The sequence below is a fragment of the Zea mays genome, chromosome 9 (genome assembly GCF_902167145.1).
Source record: "Zea mays cultivar B73 chromosome 9, Zm-B73-REFERENCE-NAM-5.0, whole genome shotgun sequence".
Classification (NCBI taxonomy): Eukaryota; Viridiplantae; Streptophyta; class Magnoliopsida; order Poales; family Poaceae; genus Zea; species Zea mays.
This window is the reverse complement of record NC_050104.1, coordinates 104,593,693-104,608,668: the sequence shown is the minus strand read 5'-3', so window position 1 is coordinate 104,608,668 and position 14,976 is coordinate 104,593,693. Positions and strand designations below refer to the sequence as shown.

General features: G+C 44.5%; 3 protein-coding genes across 3 annotated transcripts; 1 reads left to right on the top strand and 2 right to left on the bottom strand.

Moving 5' to 3' along the window:
• Positions 1-10,473: 10,473 nt before the first annotated feature.
• Positions 10,474-11,190, bottom strand: LOC103638775 (uncharacterized). The gene has a single exon (NM_001365035.1). It carries the CDS (start codon positions 11,163-11,165, stop codon positions 10,680-10,682), a length of 486 nt encoding a protein of 161 aa, NP_001351964.1. The 5' UTR covers positions 11,166-11,190; the 3' UTR covers positions 10,474-10,679.
• Positions 11,191-11,564: 374 nt separating this feature from the next.
• Positions 11,565-12,621, bottom strand: LOC109942576 (signal peptidase complex catalytic subunit SEC11). Its single transcript, XM_020544671.1, has 5 exons — positions 12,587-12,621; positions 12,262-12,350; positions 12,092-12,179; positions 11,909-11,966; positions 11,565-11,752 (listed from the first exon to the last, which is right to left on the bottom strand). The coding sequence occupies exons 1-5, from the start codon at positions 12,619-12,621 to the stop codon at positions 11,702-11,704; spliced, it is 321 nt and encodes a 106-aa protein (XP_020400260.1). The 3' UTR covers positions 11,565-11,701.
• Positions 12,622-12,720: 99 nt separating this feature from the next.
• On the top strand, positions 12,721-13,307 carry LOC103638773 (40S ribosomal protein S15a-1). The gene is made up of 3 exons (XM_020544081.2): positions 12,721-12,874; positions 12,955-13,115; positions 13,209-13,307. Exons 1-3 carry the CDS (start codon positions 12,742-12,744, stop codon positions 13,305-13,307), a joined length of 393 nt encoding a protein of 130 aa, XP_020399670.1. The 5' UTR covers positions 12,721-12,741.
• Positions 13,308-14,976: the final 1,669 nt, after the last annotated feature.

Below are 14,976 nucleotides of genomic sequence, written 5' to 3'. Positions count from 1 at the left end.
TGTGATGATGTAGATGAAGAAGATGTTCCGACGGCTGCTATACGAACCATGGCGATTGGAGAAGTGCGGCCACAGGAACACGATGAACGAGATCAAACATCTTCCTCAACTATGGTGCTACCCCCAACTCAAGACGATGAACAGGTTCATCAACAGGAGGCGTGTGATCAAGGGGGAGCACAAGATGATCGTGTGATGGAGGAAGATGCGCAACCAGCACCTCCAACCCAAGTTCGAGCGATGATTCAAAGGGATCATCCCGTCGACCAAATTCTGGGTGACATTAGCAAGGGAGTAACTACTCGATCTCGATTAGTTAATTTTTGTGAGCATTACTCCTTTGTCTCTTCTATTGAGCCTTTCAGGGTAGAGGAGGCCTTGCTAGATCCGGACTGGGTGTTGGCCATGCAGGAGGAGCTCAACAACTTCAAGAGAAATGAAGTTTGGACGCTGGTGCCTCGTCCGAAGCAAAATGTTGTGGGAACCAAGTGGGTGTTCCGCAACAAACAGGACGAACACGGGGTGGTGACGAGAAACAAGGCTCGACTTGTGGCAAAAGGTTATGCCCAAGTCGCAGGTTTGGATTTCGAGGAGACTTTTGCTCCTGTGGCTAGGCTAGAGTCTATTCGTATCCTGCTAGCATATGCCGCTCACCATTCTTTCAGGCTGTTCCAAATGGATGTGAAGAGCGCTTTCCTCAACGGGCCGATCAAGGAGGAGGTGTACGTGGAGCAACCCCCTGGCTTCGAGGATGAACGGTACCCCGACCACGTGTGTAAGCTCTCTAAGGCGCTCTATGGACTTAAGCAAGCCCCAAGAGCATGGTATGAATGCCTTAGAGATTTCTTAATTGCTAATGCTTTCAAGGTTGGGAAAGCCGATCCAACTCTTTTTACTAAGACTTGTAATGGTGATTTGTTTGTGTGCCAAATTTATGTCGATGACATAATATTTGGTTCTACTAACCAAAAGTCTTGTGAAGAGTTTAGCAGGGTGATGACGCAGAAATTCGAGATGTCGATGATGGGCGAGTTGAACTACTTCCTTGGGTTCCAAGTGAAGCAACTCAAGGATGGCACCTTCATCTCCCAAACGAAGTACACGCAAGACTTGCTAAAGAGGTTTGGGATGAAGGACGCCAAGCCCGCAAAGACGCCGATGGGAACCGACGGACACACAGATCTCAACAAAGGAGGTAAGTCCGTTGATCAAAAAGCATACCGGTCAATGATAGGGTCTTTACTTTATTTATGTGCTAGTAGACCGGATATTATGCTTAGCGTATGCATGTGTGCTAGATTTCAATCCGATCCTAAGGAGTGTCACTTAGTGGCGGTGAAGCGAATTCTTAGATATTTAGTTGCTACGCCTTGCTTCGGACTCTGGTATCCAAAGGGGTCTACCTTTGACTTGGTTGGATACTCAGATTCCGACTATGCTGGATGTAAGGTCGATAGGAAGAGTACATCAGGGACGTGCCAATTCTTAGGAAGGTCCCTGGTGTCGTGGAATTCTAAGAAACAAACCTCCGTTGCCCTATCCACCGCTGAGGCCGAGTATGTTGCCGCAGGACAGTGTTGCGCGCAACTACTTTGGATGAGGCAAACTCTCCGGGACTTTGGCTACAATCTGAGCAAAGTCCCACTCCTATGTGATAATGAGAGTGCTATCCGCATGGCGGAAAATCCTGTTGAACACAGCCGCACAAAGCACATAGACATCCGGCATCACTTTTTGAGAGACCACCAGCAAAAGGGAGATATCGAAGTGTTTCATGTTAGCACCGAGAACCAGCTAGCCGATATCTTTACCAAGCCTCTAGATGAGAAGACCTTTTGCAGGCTGCGTAGTGAGCTAAATGTCTTAGATTCGCGGAACCTGGATTGAATTGTAGCATACATGTATTTATGCTTTTGATCATGTTCCTTTTTGCATTTTGTTGCTTATTATGGTGCTCAAGTTGTACAAACACTCCCTGGACCTCACAAGTCCGTTGCAAAGTGATGCACATGTTTAGGGGGAGATGTGTCACAACTTGACCCTTTGAGATTAACCATGTGCTTGAGTTTGATGATTTAGTCTCGAAGGAGGATTGAAAGGGAAAAGGTGGACTTGGACCATGAAAGACTTCCACTGCACTCCGATGAGAGGGTAACTTATTCCAAGTTCATCTTTAGACTCTTATTGCCTTTGTATTCTTATTGAAGATTTTGGTGAGGCAATGGGGTTAAAAGGGCCAAGATTGATTCCGTTTTGGTGCTTGATGCCAAAGGGGGAGAAAATAAAGGCCAAAGCAATAAATGGATCAGCTACCACTTGAGAGATTTTGAAAATAGTAGAATAGAGTTTTTGTTTTGTTAAACTCTTTTATTGTCTCTCTTGTCAAAAGTTGGCTTCGTATGGGGAGAAATGTTGATTATGGGAAATAGGGGGAGTTTTTGAAATCTTTGATCAATCTCTTTCGGAATGACTCTCTTTATGCCTCAATATGTGTGTTTGACATAGAGATAGAGATTTGAGTTTGATTTCCAAAAACAAACCAAGTGGTGGCAAAGGATGATCCATATATGCCAAAATTGAATAAAAATCAATTTGAGTTTTATTTGAAGTGATTTTGCACTTGTTCTAGTTGCTTTATGTTGTGTTCGCATAAATCACCAAAAAGGGGGAGATTGAAAGGGAAATGCGCCCTTGGGCCATTTCTAAGTATTTTGGTGATTGAGTGCCAACTCAAGTGCTTAAATGTGAATTTATGCAATGGAGGAATAAAGTGCAAATCAAGAGCAAAGGTATGTTTCTAAGTCTTAGTACATTGGTTTTGTGTACTAATATACTTGTCTAAGTATTGGAAACAGGAAGAAAAAGAAAAGGAAAGAGGTGGCTGTGTACAGCCAAGGGGCTGTTTCGGTCTGGGGCACCGGACTGTCCGGTGGTGCACCGGACAGTGTCCGGTGCGCCAGGCTGCCTCGGCCGAAGAGGCCACTCTCGGGAATTTGCTGACGGCGTACGGCTAAAATTCACCGGACTGTCCGGTGTGCACCGGACTGTCCGGTGAGCCAACGGTCGGCAGGGCCAACGGTCGGCCGCGCGATCAGCGCGGGACACGTGGCCAAGCCAACGGTCGGAAGGGGGCACCGGACTGTCCGGTGTGCACCGGACATGTCCGGTGCGCCAACGGCTCCCGCATCTGCAACGGTCGACTTCACCAATTAAGGAAAGGAATCGGGCACCGGACACTGTCCGGTGTGCACCGGACTGTCCGGTGCGCCCGACGACAGAAGGCAAAGATGGCCTTCCAGATTTATTCTCAACGGCTCCTAGCTGCCTTGGGGCTATAAAAGGGACCCCTAGGCGCATGGAGGAGGACACCAAGCAACCTTTGAGCATTCTTGATCATCCACACTCAGTCTTTGCGCATCCATTTGTTATTCTAAGTGATTCGAGCTCCGTTCTTGTGAGAACTGTGAGATAGTCTTTGAGCTCGATTCTTGGCCGTGTGTGTGCGCATTTTGCTGTGGATTTGTGTGTGTTGCTTCCCTCCCTTACTCCGTATTTCTTTGTGAATCTCAAGTGTAAGGGCGAGAGACTCCAAGTTGTGGAGATTCCTTGCAAACGGGAAATTGAAAGGAAAAGCATAACACTGTGGTATTCAAGTTGATCATTGGATCACTTGAGAGGAGTTGAGTGCAACTCTCGCCCGTTGGGACGCCACAACGTGGAGTAGGCAAGTTTTGTACTTGGCCGAACCACGGGATAAATCACTGTGTCTTCTCTGTGTTGAACTCCTTGTGGTTATCATATTGTGCAAGATCTTCTCTTTAGCCACTTGGCATTAACTGTGCTAACGCTTAATCAAAGTTTTGTGGCTTAAGTTTTGAAGTATACAGGATCACCTATTCACCCTCCCTCTAGGTGCTCTCAGTCGCGCGCTTCGTCGCGCGACGATTCGTTCAATTTATATTTATTATAGTGCTGCATTGCACGCTTCGTTGTGCGACGATTCGTTTTAAATGCAGTTCTATTGACATAAGCCATCGTGCGTTTCGTCGCGCAACGCTTAACATTTATCTATAATTAATGCAAGAATCTCGTTGCGCGCTCTGTAGTGCGGTGAGTCGTTTATTTCTTAATTCAATTTAAATGTTGTGTCGCGCGTCTCGCCGTGCGACCACTCCCTTTCATTCATCTTTATCTATTTATAATGATTAAATGTGGAACATGACCTTACTTTATGCTAAATGCAGTGGCCAAATTAATGACCTTCTGTTAAGCGAGTGGTTTAATTTATAATTATGTAACATGATCGCTTCTCGGCCGTAGACACGACTGTCATTTCTTATTTCTCTCTTAACCGTAATTGCGAGCCCCGCGTGGAACGTCTGTTTATTTATTGTATTCTATTGTATGGTGTACTGTTCTTTTGTATTAAATATGTGGATGTATGTATGTTTGCGCTCGTATAGAGAACGATCTGGTTGAAGAGCCCGAGGAACTCACAGGAGAAGCCCCTGAGCAGCAGCTGGTTAGTGGAGGCAAGTGTCCCTTGACCTATCTTTGTCCTATACATTCTATAATTCACTTCCCGCATTTACACAGTTATACCTAAGGATTGACTAGCTTTTGTTATCCATGTCCTTGTTTACCTATTTAGGTTGGATTATTATTGTTTAGCTTTATGCTATTGCTCAACACTAATCAATGAACATGATGAGATTTATCAATGATACGTTGTTTCCCTTCTTGTTTATGATATACTTGTGGCCTTTAAGGGGGCTCGAGCGGTTTCTCGAGTGCCTCTCCGTAAGGACCTGTTCGTTGGATGACCGTCCGGGAAAACAGTGCAACCATGAGGGTGAAATGGGATGTCCTTAGCTGAATAATTAGAGGAACCGGAGTGTAGTTCGCTTAGCCGTCGTGCCGTTAATGGGGCTCGGTGTATGCGGCTCGCTCTGCCAAGTTTGGGTTTGCCCCTTGGGGAGGAATGTGGTGCATTTAGGAAACCTAACGGGCAGCTATAGCCCTAGGGAATCTTTGTAAAGGCTACGTAGTGATACCCTGCTGGGTCACCTTGGTAGTGATCAATGGAGAGTCATGATCTCTGGGCAGAAAGGGAATCATGGCTTGTGGATAAAGTGCGCAACCTCTGCAGAGTGTATGAAAACTGATATATCAGCCGTGCTCGCGGTTATGAGCGGCCAAGGGAGCTCCAGTGATTAGAGATTCTTGATCAGAGATGTTCGGATTATAGGTGGCAATGAGATTGATGGTTTTGATATTGACTCTGGTAATGGTAAATGGTATTCTTTCCGCTTGGAAAGGGTACGTTTGGGTTAATAACGTGGGTTAATTCTAAAACTTGGCTTTCTCTACTAGTAATAATAATCTGACCAACTAAAAGCAACTGCTTGACTAACGCCCATATAAAGCTAGTCCACTACAGCCAAACAGGACACCTGCTGAGTATGTTGATGTGTACTCACCCTTGCTCTACACACCAAACCCTCCCCTTCCCCAAGTTGTCCGCATTGAAACCACTGCTCAGGAGAAGATGAAGCCATGGAAGGAGACCACTAGGAGTTCCAAGATTATGATGAGTTCTAGGCGTGGGTTAGTGGCAACCCCCAATCGGCTGCCCGTGAAGGCCGCGTGTATCTACGTTTCTTTTCCGCACTTTGATAATTGTAAAGACTATGTGTATGTCTCAGACATATGATGTAATCGACTACTTTTCCCCTTTTATATTATTATTTGAGCACTGTGTGATGATGTCCAGTTATGTAACTGCTGTGTACGTGAATTGCTGATCCTGGTACGTACATGGTTCGCATTCGGTTTGCCTTCTAAAACCGGGTGTGACAATCAAGTATATTTAGCTCATGCCTAAGTTTGGTAAAGGTTTTCTCATCTAATGGCTTGGTGAAGATATCGACTAATTGTTCTTTGGTGCTTACATAAGCTATCTCGATATCTCCCTTTGTTGGTGATCCCTCAAAAGTGATACCAAATGGCTATGTGCTTAGTGCGGCTATGCTCAACGGAATTATCCGCCATGCGGATTGCACTCTCATTATCACATAGGAGAGGGACTTTGCTCAATTTGTAGCCATAGTCCCTATGGGTTTGCCTCATCCAAAGCAATTGCGCGTAACAATGGCATGCGGCAATATACTCGGCTTCGGCGGTAGAAAGAGCTACTGAGTTTTGTTTCTTTGAAGCCCAGGACATCAGGGATCTTACCAAAAACTGACAAGTCCCTGATGTGCTCTTCCTATGAATTTTACACCCTGCCCAATCAGCATCTGAATAACCTATTAAATCAAAAGTGGATCCCTTGGGGTACCAAAGACCAAAGTTAGGTGTATAAACTAAATATCTCAATATTCTTTTCACGACCCTAAGGTGAACTTCCTTAGGATCGACTTGAAACCTTGCACACATGCATTCGGAAAGCATAATATCCGGTCGAGATGCACATAAATAGAGTAGAGATCCTATCATCGACCGGTATACCTTTTGATCTACGGAGTACGTTTAGAAATGCGAGGGTAGCGTAGGGGAATCTTACTAAACTTCTTGCGCTCATGGCGCTTAGAAGTGACGGACGACGTGTCGGAGCCGGAGGTGGATGGCGACGAAGAGTCGGTCTCATAGTAGACCACCTTCTTCATCTTCTTCTTTTTGTCGCCACTCCGATGCGACTTGACGCGGGGAGGTGATTCCTCCCTTATTTTGGCGTCGGACTCCTTTGATGGAGCCTTCCCGTGGCTTGTGTCCGTTTCCATCTCCCTCTTGGCGGATCCTCCCGACATCACTTCGAGTTGTTAGACTCTAATGAAGTACTAAGCTCTGATACCAATTGAAAGTCGCCTAGAGGGGGTGGATAGGCGGAATATGAAATTTACAACTTTAAAGCACAACTACGAGCCGGGGTTAGCATTAGAAATAAAACCGAGTCCGAAAGAGAGGGCTAAAACAAATCAACCAAAGAAATAGAGCGGATGACACGGTGATTTGTTTTATCGATGTTCGGTTCTTGCAAACCTAATCCCTGTTGAGGTGGTCACAAAGACCGGGTCTCTTTCAACCATTTCCCTCTCTCAAACGGTCACCTAGACCGAATGAGCTTTCTCCTTAATCAAACCGGGCCACTTAGACCCCTACAAGGACCGCCACAACTTGGTGTCTCTTGCTTTGATTACAAGTTGCTTGGGAACAAGAATAGAGAAAGAAGAAAGCGATCCAAGAACAAGAGCTCAAAGAACACGAACAAAACTCTCTCTCTAGTCACTATTTGTTTGGTGTGGACTTGGGACTTGGAGAGGCTTTGATTCTATTGAATTTGTGTCTTGTATTGATTGCACTAGCTCTTGTATTGAAAGTGTAGTCTGAAAAACTTGGATGCCTTGAGTTGTGGTGGTTGGGGGTATTTATAGCCCCAACCACCAAAACAGCCGATAGGGAGGGCTACTGTCGATGGGCGCACCGGACAGTCCGGTGCGCCAGCCACGTCACCCAACTGTTAGGGTTATGGCGGTTTTGACCGTTGGAGCTCTGACAGCTTGGGCCACCGGACAGTCCGGTGGTGCACCGGACAGTCACTGTTCACTGTCCGGTGCGCCTTCTGGCGCTGCTCTGACTCTACGCGCACTGTTCACGTTGTCAGTCGACCGTTTCGCTGACGACCGTTGCTCTGCTTGGCACACCGGACAGTCTGGTGTCACACCGGACAGTCTAGTGAATTATTGCGGAGAAGTCGCCTCAGAAACCCAAAGGTGAGTAGTTCAGTCTGTACGGCCCTAGCACACCGGACAGTCCGGTGCGCCAGACCAGGGTTCTCTTCGGTTTCTTTTGCTCCTTTCTTTTGAACCCTAACTTGTATCTTTTTATTGGTTTGTGTTGAACCTTTAGCACCTGTAGAGCAAACTAGTTAGTCCAATTATTTGTGTTGGGCATTTCAACCACCAAAATCATTTAGGGAAAGGTTTGACCCTATTTCCCTTTCAGTTCGTTCAATTGAATTTCATTCTTAAATTCACATTTGAACTGCAAGTCACTCAAAATATGGAAAATCGTGCATGCAAAAATGATATCCATGTTAGGTAACACAAGTTACGACCGATTTCAGGAACAAACCGGAATCTTCGAGCACCATGCTCACGAAACATGATCGAGAACTTGCCATCAAGTTGTTTAAAAAATGTATAAAACATAAACAAAGTCAGAAAATCATGAAACGTGTCCACATGTCATGATATCATATGTAGAGGCTATGATAAAAATTTGGGAATGTTTCGAGAAAGTTGTGACGCACTATGTGTAGAAACCTAAGCGACGTACACATAAAATCATAGAGTAGTTTCAACGTAGACCAGCTAGGTTTCTACACATACTGCCTCATAACTTTCTCGAAACATTCTCAAATTTTTATCACAGCCTCTACATATGATATCATGACATGTGGACAAGTTTCATGATTTTCTGACTTTGTTTATGTTTATACATTTTTAAACAACTTGATGGCAAGTTCACGGTCATGTTTCATGAGCATGGTGCTCGAAGATTCCGGTCTGCTCCTGAAATAGGTCGTAACTTATGTTACCTAACATGGATATCATTTTTGCATGCACGATTTTTCATTTTTTGAGTGACTTGCAGTTCAAATCTGAATTATTCGAGGAAATTCAATTAAACTAACAAAATCTAATAGTTATAGCAAACATTTTTATAATTGTGCAAAAATGGAACATGTAGGTCTACATAGTGTAGGAACATACCAAAAAAGTTTGGTCGGGAAAAGAAAAAATATATACTTTGTCGAGTGTCCTAGCACTCGGTAGAGAAGGAACACCTAGGCACCGGTAAAGCTTCTCTGCCGAGTGTTGTGGCCCTGGCACTCGACAAATAAGCAAGCTTTGTCGAGTGCCTCCTAGAGCACTCGGCAAAGAAGCTGACAAAGGGCCCCGCTGGTAGACCCTTTGCCGAGTGCGGGCTGGTAGACACTCGACAAAGCGGTAACCTCTTTGCCCAGTGTATTAGGTGACACTCGGCAAATACGCCATCTCCGTTATCAGGCGCCGTGATGGCCGCTTTTCTTTGCCGAGTATTGAGTGGCACTCAGCAAAGTCTTTGCCGAGTGCCCGATAAAAATACCCGGCAAAGAAGCCGTTGCCTATGTACTGTTCGCTGAGATATCTTTGCCGAGTGTTTTCAGGCTTTGCCGAGCAGCACTCGGCAAAGCGTTCGATTCCGGTAGTGATCCTTGCAAAACTATCTCAATATAGCAAAACACTTTCTTTTGGAAGTATATGCACATAGAGATTTAGCAAATAGATTGCATATTGTTGCAAAGATTATTTCAAGAACTTCACCTCAACTCACTTCTAGGTTACACGAGGTTAGTGCACGTATCAACATAAATAAGCCACTTAGATTCATGGTGTTCAATCGACTAGATCTACATATTTGATAGAAAACTTCCATAAGAGTTCATATAATGATCATCAAAGTAATGACGATCAGGGCATACAATATGACATTCGATGTCTCACAATTTTAATCAATATTAAGCATTCACTCTCCCTAACGATGACATCAGTCAAAGTCATTATTCTTTATAACTCAAGCATATTCTTCAAGATATGTTTCTCATTGTTCATCTGGGATAATGAGGATGCATGAGGTTGGGGCGCTACACTTTTCAATCTATCGTACACCACAATGTATACATGATTGTGCAAAGCAAGTAACTTATCCTTCTAGAAGACTTAGGGGATAATATAGTTGCAATAGTACATATTCCAAATATGACAAATTGCTCTAGGCGTTCATCTATTGCAACATCTACGATGGTGTAACAAAAGTCCATCAAAGATCACAATCCATCAATAATTCTTTATCGATTAGATACATCATTATAGTCTATCATTCTGGCATAATAGGGATATTTCACTAGTAACACCTAAACCTTTTGGGTTTCTGCCATCAGTGCTTTAGAGGATACCACGATTCCATATCTGGTGGAATATACGAGTGTACATACGTACATACACCTGGTAAAACTCGTGACATACACATGTGGTTATCAAGCGAACTTCAAGTCCTTTGGTATCTTATCTTATTTATTCTAGGGTCTGTATGAGTCTTTGTCCCTTTATAAGGGTTATCAAATTTTGGTGTGCAACACAGACTTTGTTTCTTCTAGAAAGATTCCATCAGGGAACTATAATTTCAACTAGGAGATATACTCTCTACACATGAGAGTGATAATTCATTAGAAATGTATTATCCGGTATGAGATTTATATGTTGCATATTTATAATTTAAGAATATGAGTCCTGCTAAGATCTGATGACAGATCTTTAGAATCATTTTAACTATATCATTTTAACGAGAGTAGTCCGATTAAGCGAGAGTGAGACATAATTAAGCGAGAGTGAGGCATCATTTAAAATTGTTCTTTATATACACGCATAATTAAGGAGCAATCACACAGCCTAAACTTCATTGGCTGTTGGCTGGCATATGAACTGATTGTTACTTCATATCAATCATAGAAATCTAGGTACAACTATCACACTGATTAGTAAGGCTATGCCAAACAGAAAAAAAAACAAAAGAAGTGACGGAAAGATACATAGGGCGGCGATGGAAACACTGAAGACTAAACCCTACCATATCATTCACAGGACGGTAGGCGACGACCTGCTCTTGATGAACTCGAGGCAGTCGGCGATGGCCTCCGCGTAGGAGGTCTGGTCCCTCTCGGGGAGTCGGGCGTGGCGACACGGCCCAGGCCCTGACGCTCTCGGCGCCGACCACCCGCAGGCCCGCCTGCCTCCGGCGGCGGGGCGGCACCGGCACCTGAGGTCCTCCACGCTCCGGAGGAGCAGCCCGACGATGCCGGACAAGCGCACGCGTACCCGGAGCAGCAGGCCCAGCCGGACGCCGCCATGGCGCACTCGCAGTCGCAGCCCCCAGCGGCCGCGCCACGTCATTCCTATCCTTCGACCGTGGCAGCTTGCCTGCCGACGACGGACGATCATGGATTGTTGCCGTTTCTGCCGCAGAGCTACTACAGCGCTGGTGATCAGATGGAGCAGTGCGCACGCGTTTCCTTGGACTATGCTAGCTTTATATAAACAGTGACACCGGCGCATCTTCGCCATGGGTAGCTGCAGTGTTAGGTCAGGAGAGTAGGTGACCAGGGTGCAGGTGGTAGGCCACGGTGTGATGCCGGCCGGACGTATGGACCCACGCGCGTAATCACCGTTTCAGAAGATGTGTCCCCATGCACTTAATTGGATCTATGTACACTCTCAATGCAGCGATGTACGTACGGTGACTGACTCCAACGAAATTTGAAAGAGTACTTACTGTTCAGCACACTTTTATTAATTAATTAGAATGATACTAGGTGAATGCCCGTGCGTTGCAACGGAATCGTATAATGACACGATAATCTTGGTTTCCATGACACCAATAAATCTAGGTCGTGGATCCTGATCATATTCTAGTTGCAAGACAATCTATCATGTCATACATGCAGTATAGTTTAACACATGATGAGATATTATATATACTTGTACTCCAACATTGTATCATGTATGCAATACAGCTTTCTTCAACATAACAATTGTGTTTCTCTACAGCTTTTCTCCTCTCCGCATACTCTTCTCACTGTTCATCCATCCTACCTTTAACGTCACTCCTTGGATGCTACCACCAGCAGCCCCAGTGCACCAATTAGCAGATACTGCACCAACAAACGACAACAGTCAACCAAAAACACACCAGTAACAGACCCTCCTATTACTTGTAACAAACTCAGCCCAACACAAAAGCACTGGCCATTTGTTTAACACTCCATTTGTTCAACCACTATGTGCCTAATAAACCAGAATGCTCATACCTTGAGGACTGGTTTCTCCGTCATGACGATTGTAAGCCACCCAGCATAAGGCAGATAGCTGCTCAAGTGTTAACATTAAATAACAGGGAACAAGAGTCAGATGGAGTAAACAATCGTTAATCATCAGTCATGACAGTGAATGTAATGTATTCCCTCAAGAGTCAAGTGGGAAGAAAAACTCACCCAACAGCCCGTCCAATGATGTGCTGTCGCTGCAGCCAAAGCTGCCCATGTGCGTACAGGACTCGGTCATCCCCGGGATTATTGTCACCTGATGAGACACAGTTAGTTTATTTCTGTTCTTGAAAATGCTCATGAAGCAAAATAAAGCAGCTGTAAAAAAATATGGCTACCTTTCGTGAGAATGTCAGAGTCCACCGTATCATGGCGCTCATGTGGGATTAGAAAAGTTCTGAATGAAGTGAAGAGAAAACCGAGCAGGCTGATCGGAAGAACTTGATATTAATATATACAGCAATTGATCATGATATTATCAAGGTGTTGTTTCTATGTGTTAATATCTTCTTGATCCAGAAATGTAAATCAGTTGAAGAGTGTGCTAAAGGTATCTGTAAAATTTACATTAGCATATAACAAAATCAGGTCATTTGAGACTTAAACACTTATGCTACCTCCTTTCATATATCGACCTGTTAACTATTAATTCCACTATCATACTTAGAGTTGCTAATAGGTACAATAGGTAGCGGCATGGTTACTTGTACCTTTAGTTGTGTTACATAAATGCAAATGGCTGTTTCCTCTGATATTCTTGTCTGTGTCCGGCATGAGACCCTTATGACTGTATCTCTTTGTTCAGGTAAAAGGACAGCATGGTGAGGGTCAGTGTGCTCAATGATGCTCTCAAGTCCATGTACAATGCTGAAAAGATAGGGAAACGTCAGGTCATGATCAGGCCGTCATCCAAGGTGATCATCAAGTTCCTGACGGTCATGCAACGCCATGGTTAGCCCTCCTCAACCTTATGCCCATTTGAATTGCTTCATTCTGAGGATACGTCCCTGATTATTATTGTTCTATATTAGGCTACATTAGCGAGTTCGAGTACGTGGATGACCACAGAGCTGGGAAGATCGTGGTGGAGCTGAATGGAAGACTGAATAAATGTGGTGTTATTAGCCCACGATTTGATGTAGGTGTTACGGAGATCGAGAGATGGACGGCGAGGCTTCTTCCATCTCGCAAGGTTAGTCCAATCCGCTGTCTCTATAAAAGCTGATTAGAGTTGTCTGTACAATATGAAACCAGTGCTAACTGTGCCTCTTTGACTGGTGTGTAGTTTGGCTACATCGTCCTAACAACTTCTGCTGGAATTATGGACCATGAGGAGGCTAGCCGTAAGAATGTTGGTGCCAAGGCTCTAGGTTTCTTTTACTGAAAAGGTGTTTTTTGAGCGACAGATGCGTCCAAGAACTCGTCCGACCTTTTGAGGTTTGTTAAGACTGGGTGTCTGAGCCTTTGTGTTTTGTTAAGACTGGGATGTGTCATGTATTTCAGAAATTGGGATTTTTATGAGATGTACCCGCGAAATCCCTGTCTGTTTCGATTTTCAGATATTGGTTTTGATTTATGGGATACAAACAGGCCCTTGAATTATGGGTAGTAACCCTCAGGCCTCAGCGAGTTCGATATAGCCCGGCAGCAAGAGGATCCTAGGCATGCCAGCAACGCAGACCAGATCCTGGGCGTGCCAGTAACCGGATACACACACAAATCATAGCAACCTAAACCGTGCTTTTCCCCAGTAATTAGTAATTACAGCCAGTTCAATTCACTCGAGAGCAGTAGATTTCGAGGTAGGAAAGGAAACCCAAGGAAGGAAGAAGCTTCAGTTCATATCTTGCTGTGAGCAGCAGCGACTTTGGGCCTGGAGGCCGTCATCCACTGCCTCCCGATGGCCACCAGCTCGCCGGATTCCTTCTTCCGGATCTCCACCGCCACCGCCGTCATCTGCACTTTCTGCTCCACCACCCGACCATCCATCTCCACTTCATCCTAGACGCACAACATTTAAGTGTGGTTCATAACCCTTCTTTGCTCCAACCTAAGCAAACTTTGGTTGCCCTGCTGTTACCCCCATTACCCAGAAAGCAGTAACGGTGTTGCTTCTGGGAAACAAAAGCTTCAAAAAGAAGCATGCCCTCTACTTCCCAGATAGAATAGAATGGACCTGAGACCTTTCTTCCTTGTGCTGAAGAATGTGCATCTAATGCTAACTGTGTGCCCGAGGAATTAAAGATGTTTATGTTTTGTTCACTGCTAATGGTAAGAACATTGTCATCACATATGGTAACACTAAAGGGTGTTGGGAGTTGGGACACATATACCTGAAACAACAATGGTGTTGGCTTCCTTCTCGGGCATCAGACTGACCTTCACCTTGGCATCCTCCTCATTACATTTTGGTGTCCCCTTCATTGCTAAAAGCAGGAAATCAACTATAATTAAAACTACTGCTGCAGAAACCAGTACACACTACAAACAGAACTGGATTGACTTGACAAACGTGTAGAAACAACAAAGGTAAAATAAAGATAGTAATAACTATCACATACTATATTAGTGCAGAACATTACTAAAATAGTAAAATTACATGCCCTTTAACATAGCTAATATAATGTTGCAGATAGAAGCTGAGACTCATCAGCCAAGATATCACCCAAAAACTAATATTGACAAGCCAAAAGTCACCAACCGATCAAACAATACAAACTTACCATTGTGTGCATGGACTAAAGCAAACATTTCAGCATTTCCCCATTTCCAGTGGCATCTTTTGAAAAGAATTGTCACGAATAGTCTATCACGCACATAGACCAAAGGAAACATTTCAGCATTTCCCCCGTTTCCAGTGGCATCTTTTGTAAAGAATTGTCATGAATAGGCTATCAATTAACTCTAGTATCTACACCACGCAACGCATAAAAATCTGAATCAAGAGCCCGCGCCTTCATAGGGCGACTGCGCCGGCCCTAGGATCATAACGTTGAAGTAGCGCACATTCTCCTCCGAGGGCGGAATGATGCAGTCAAAAGATTATTACCAGA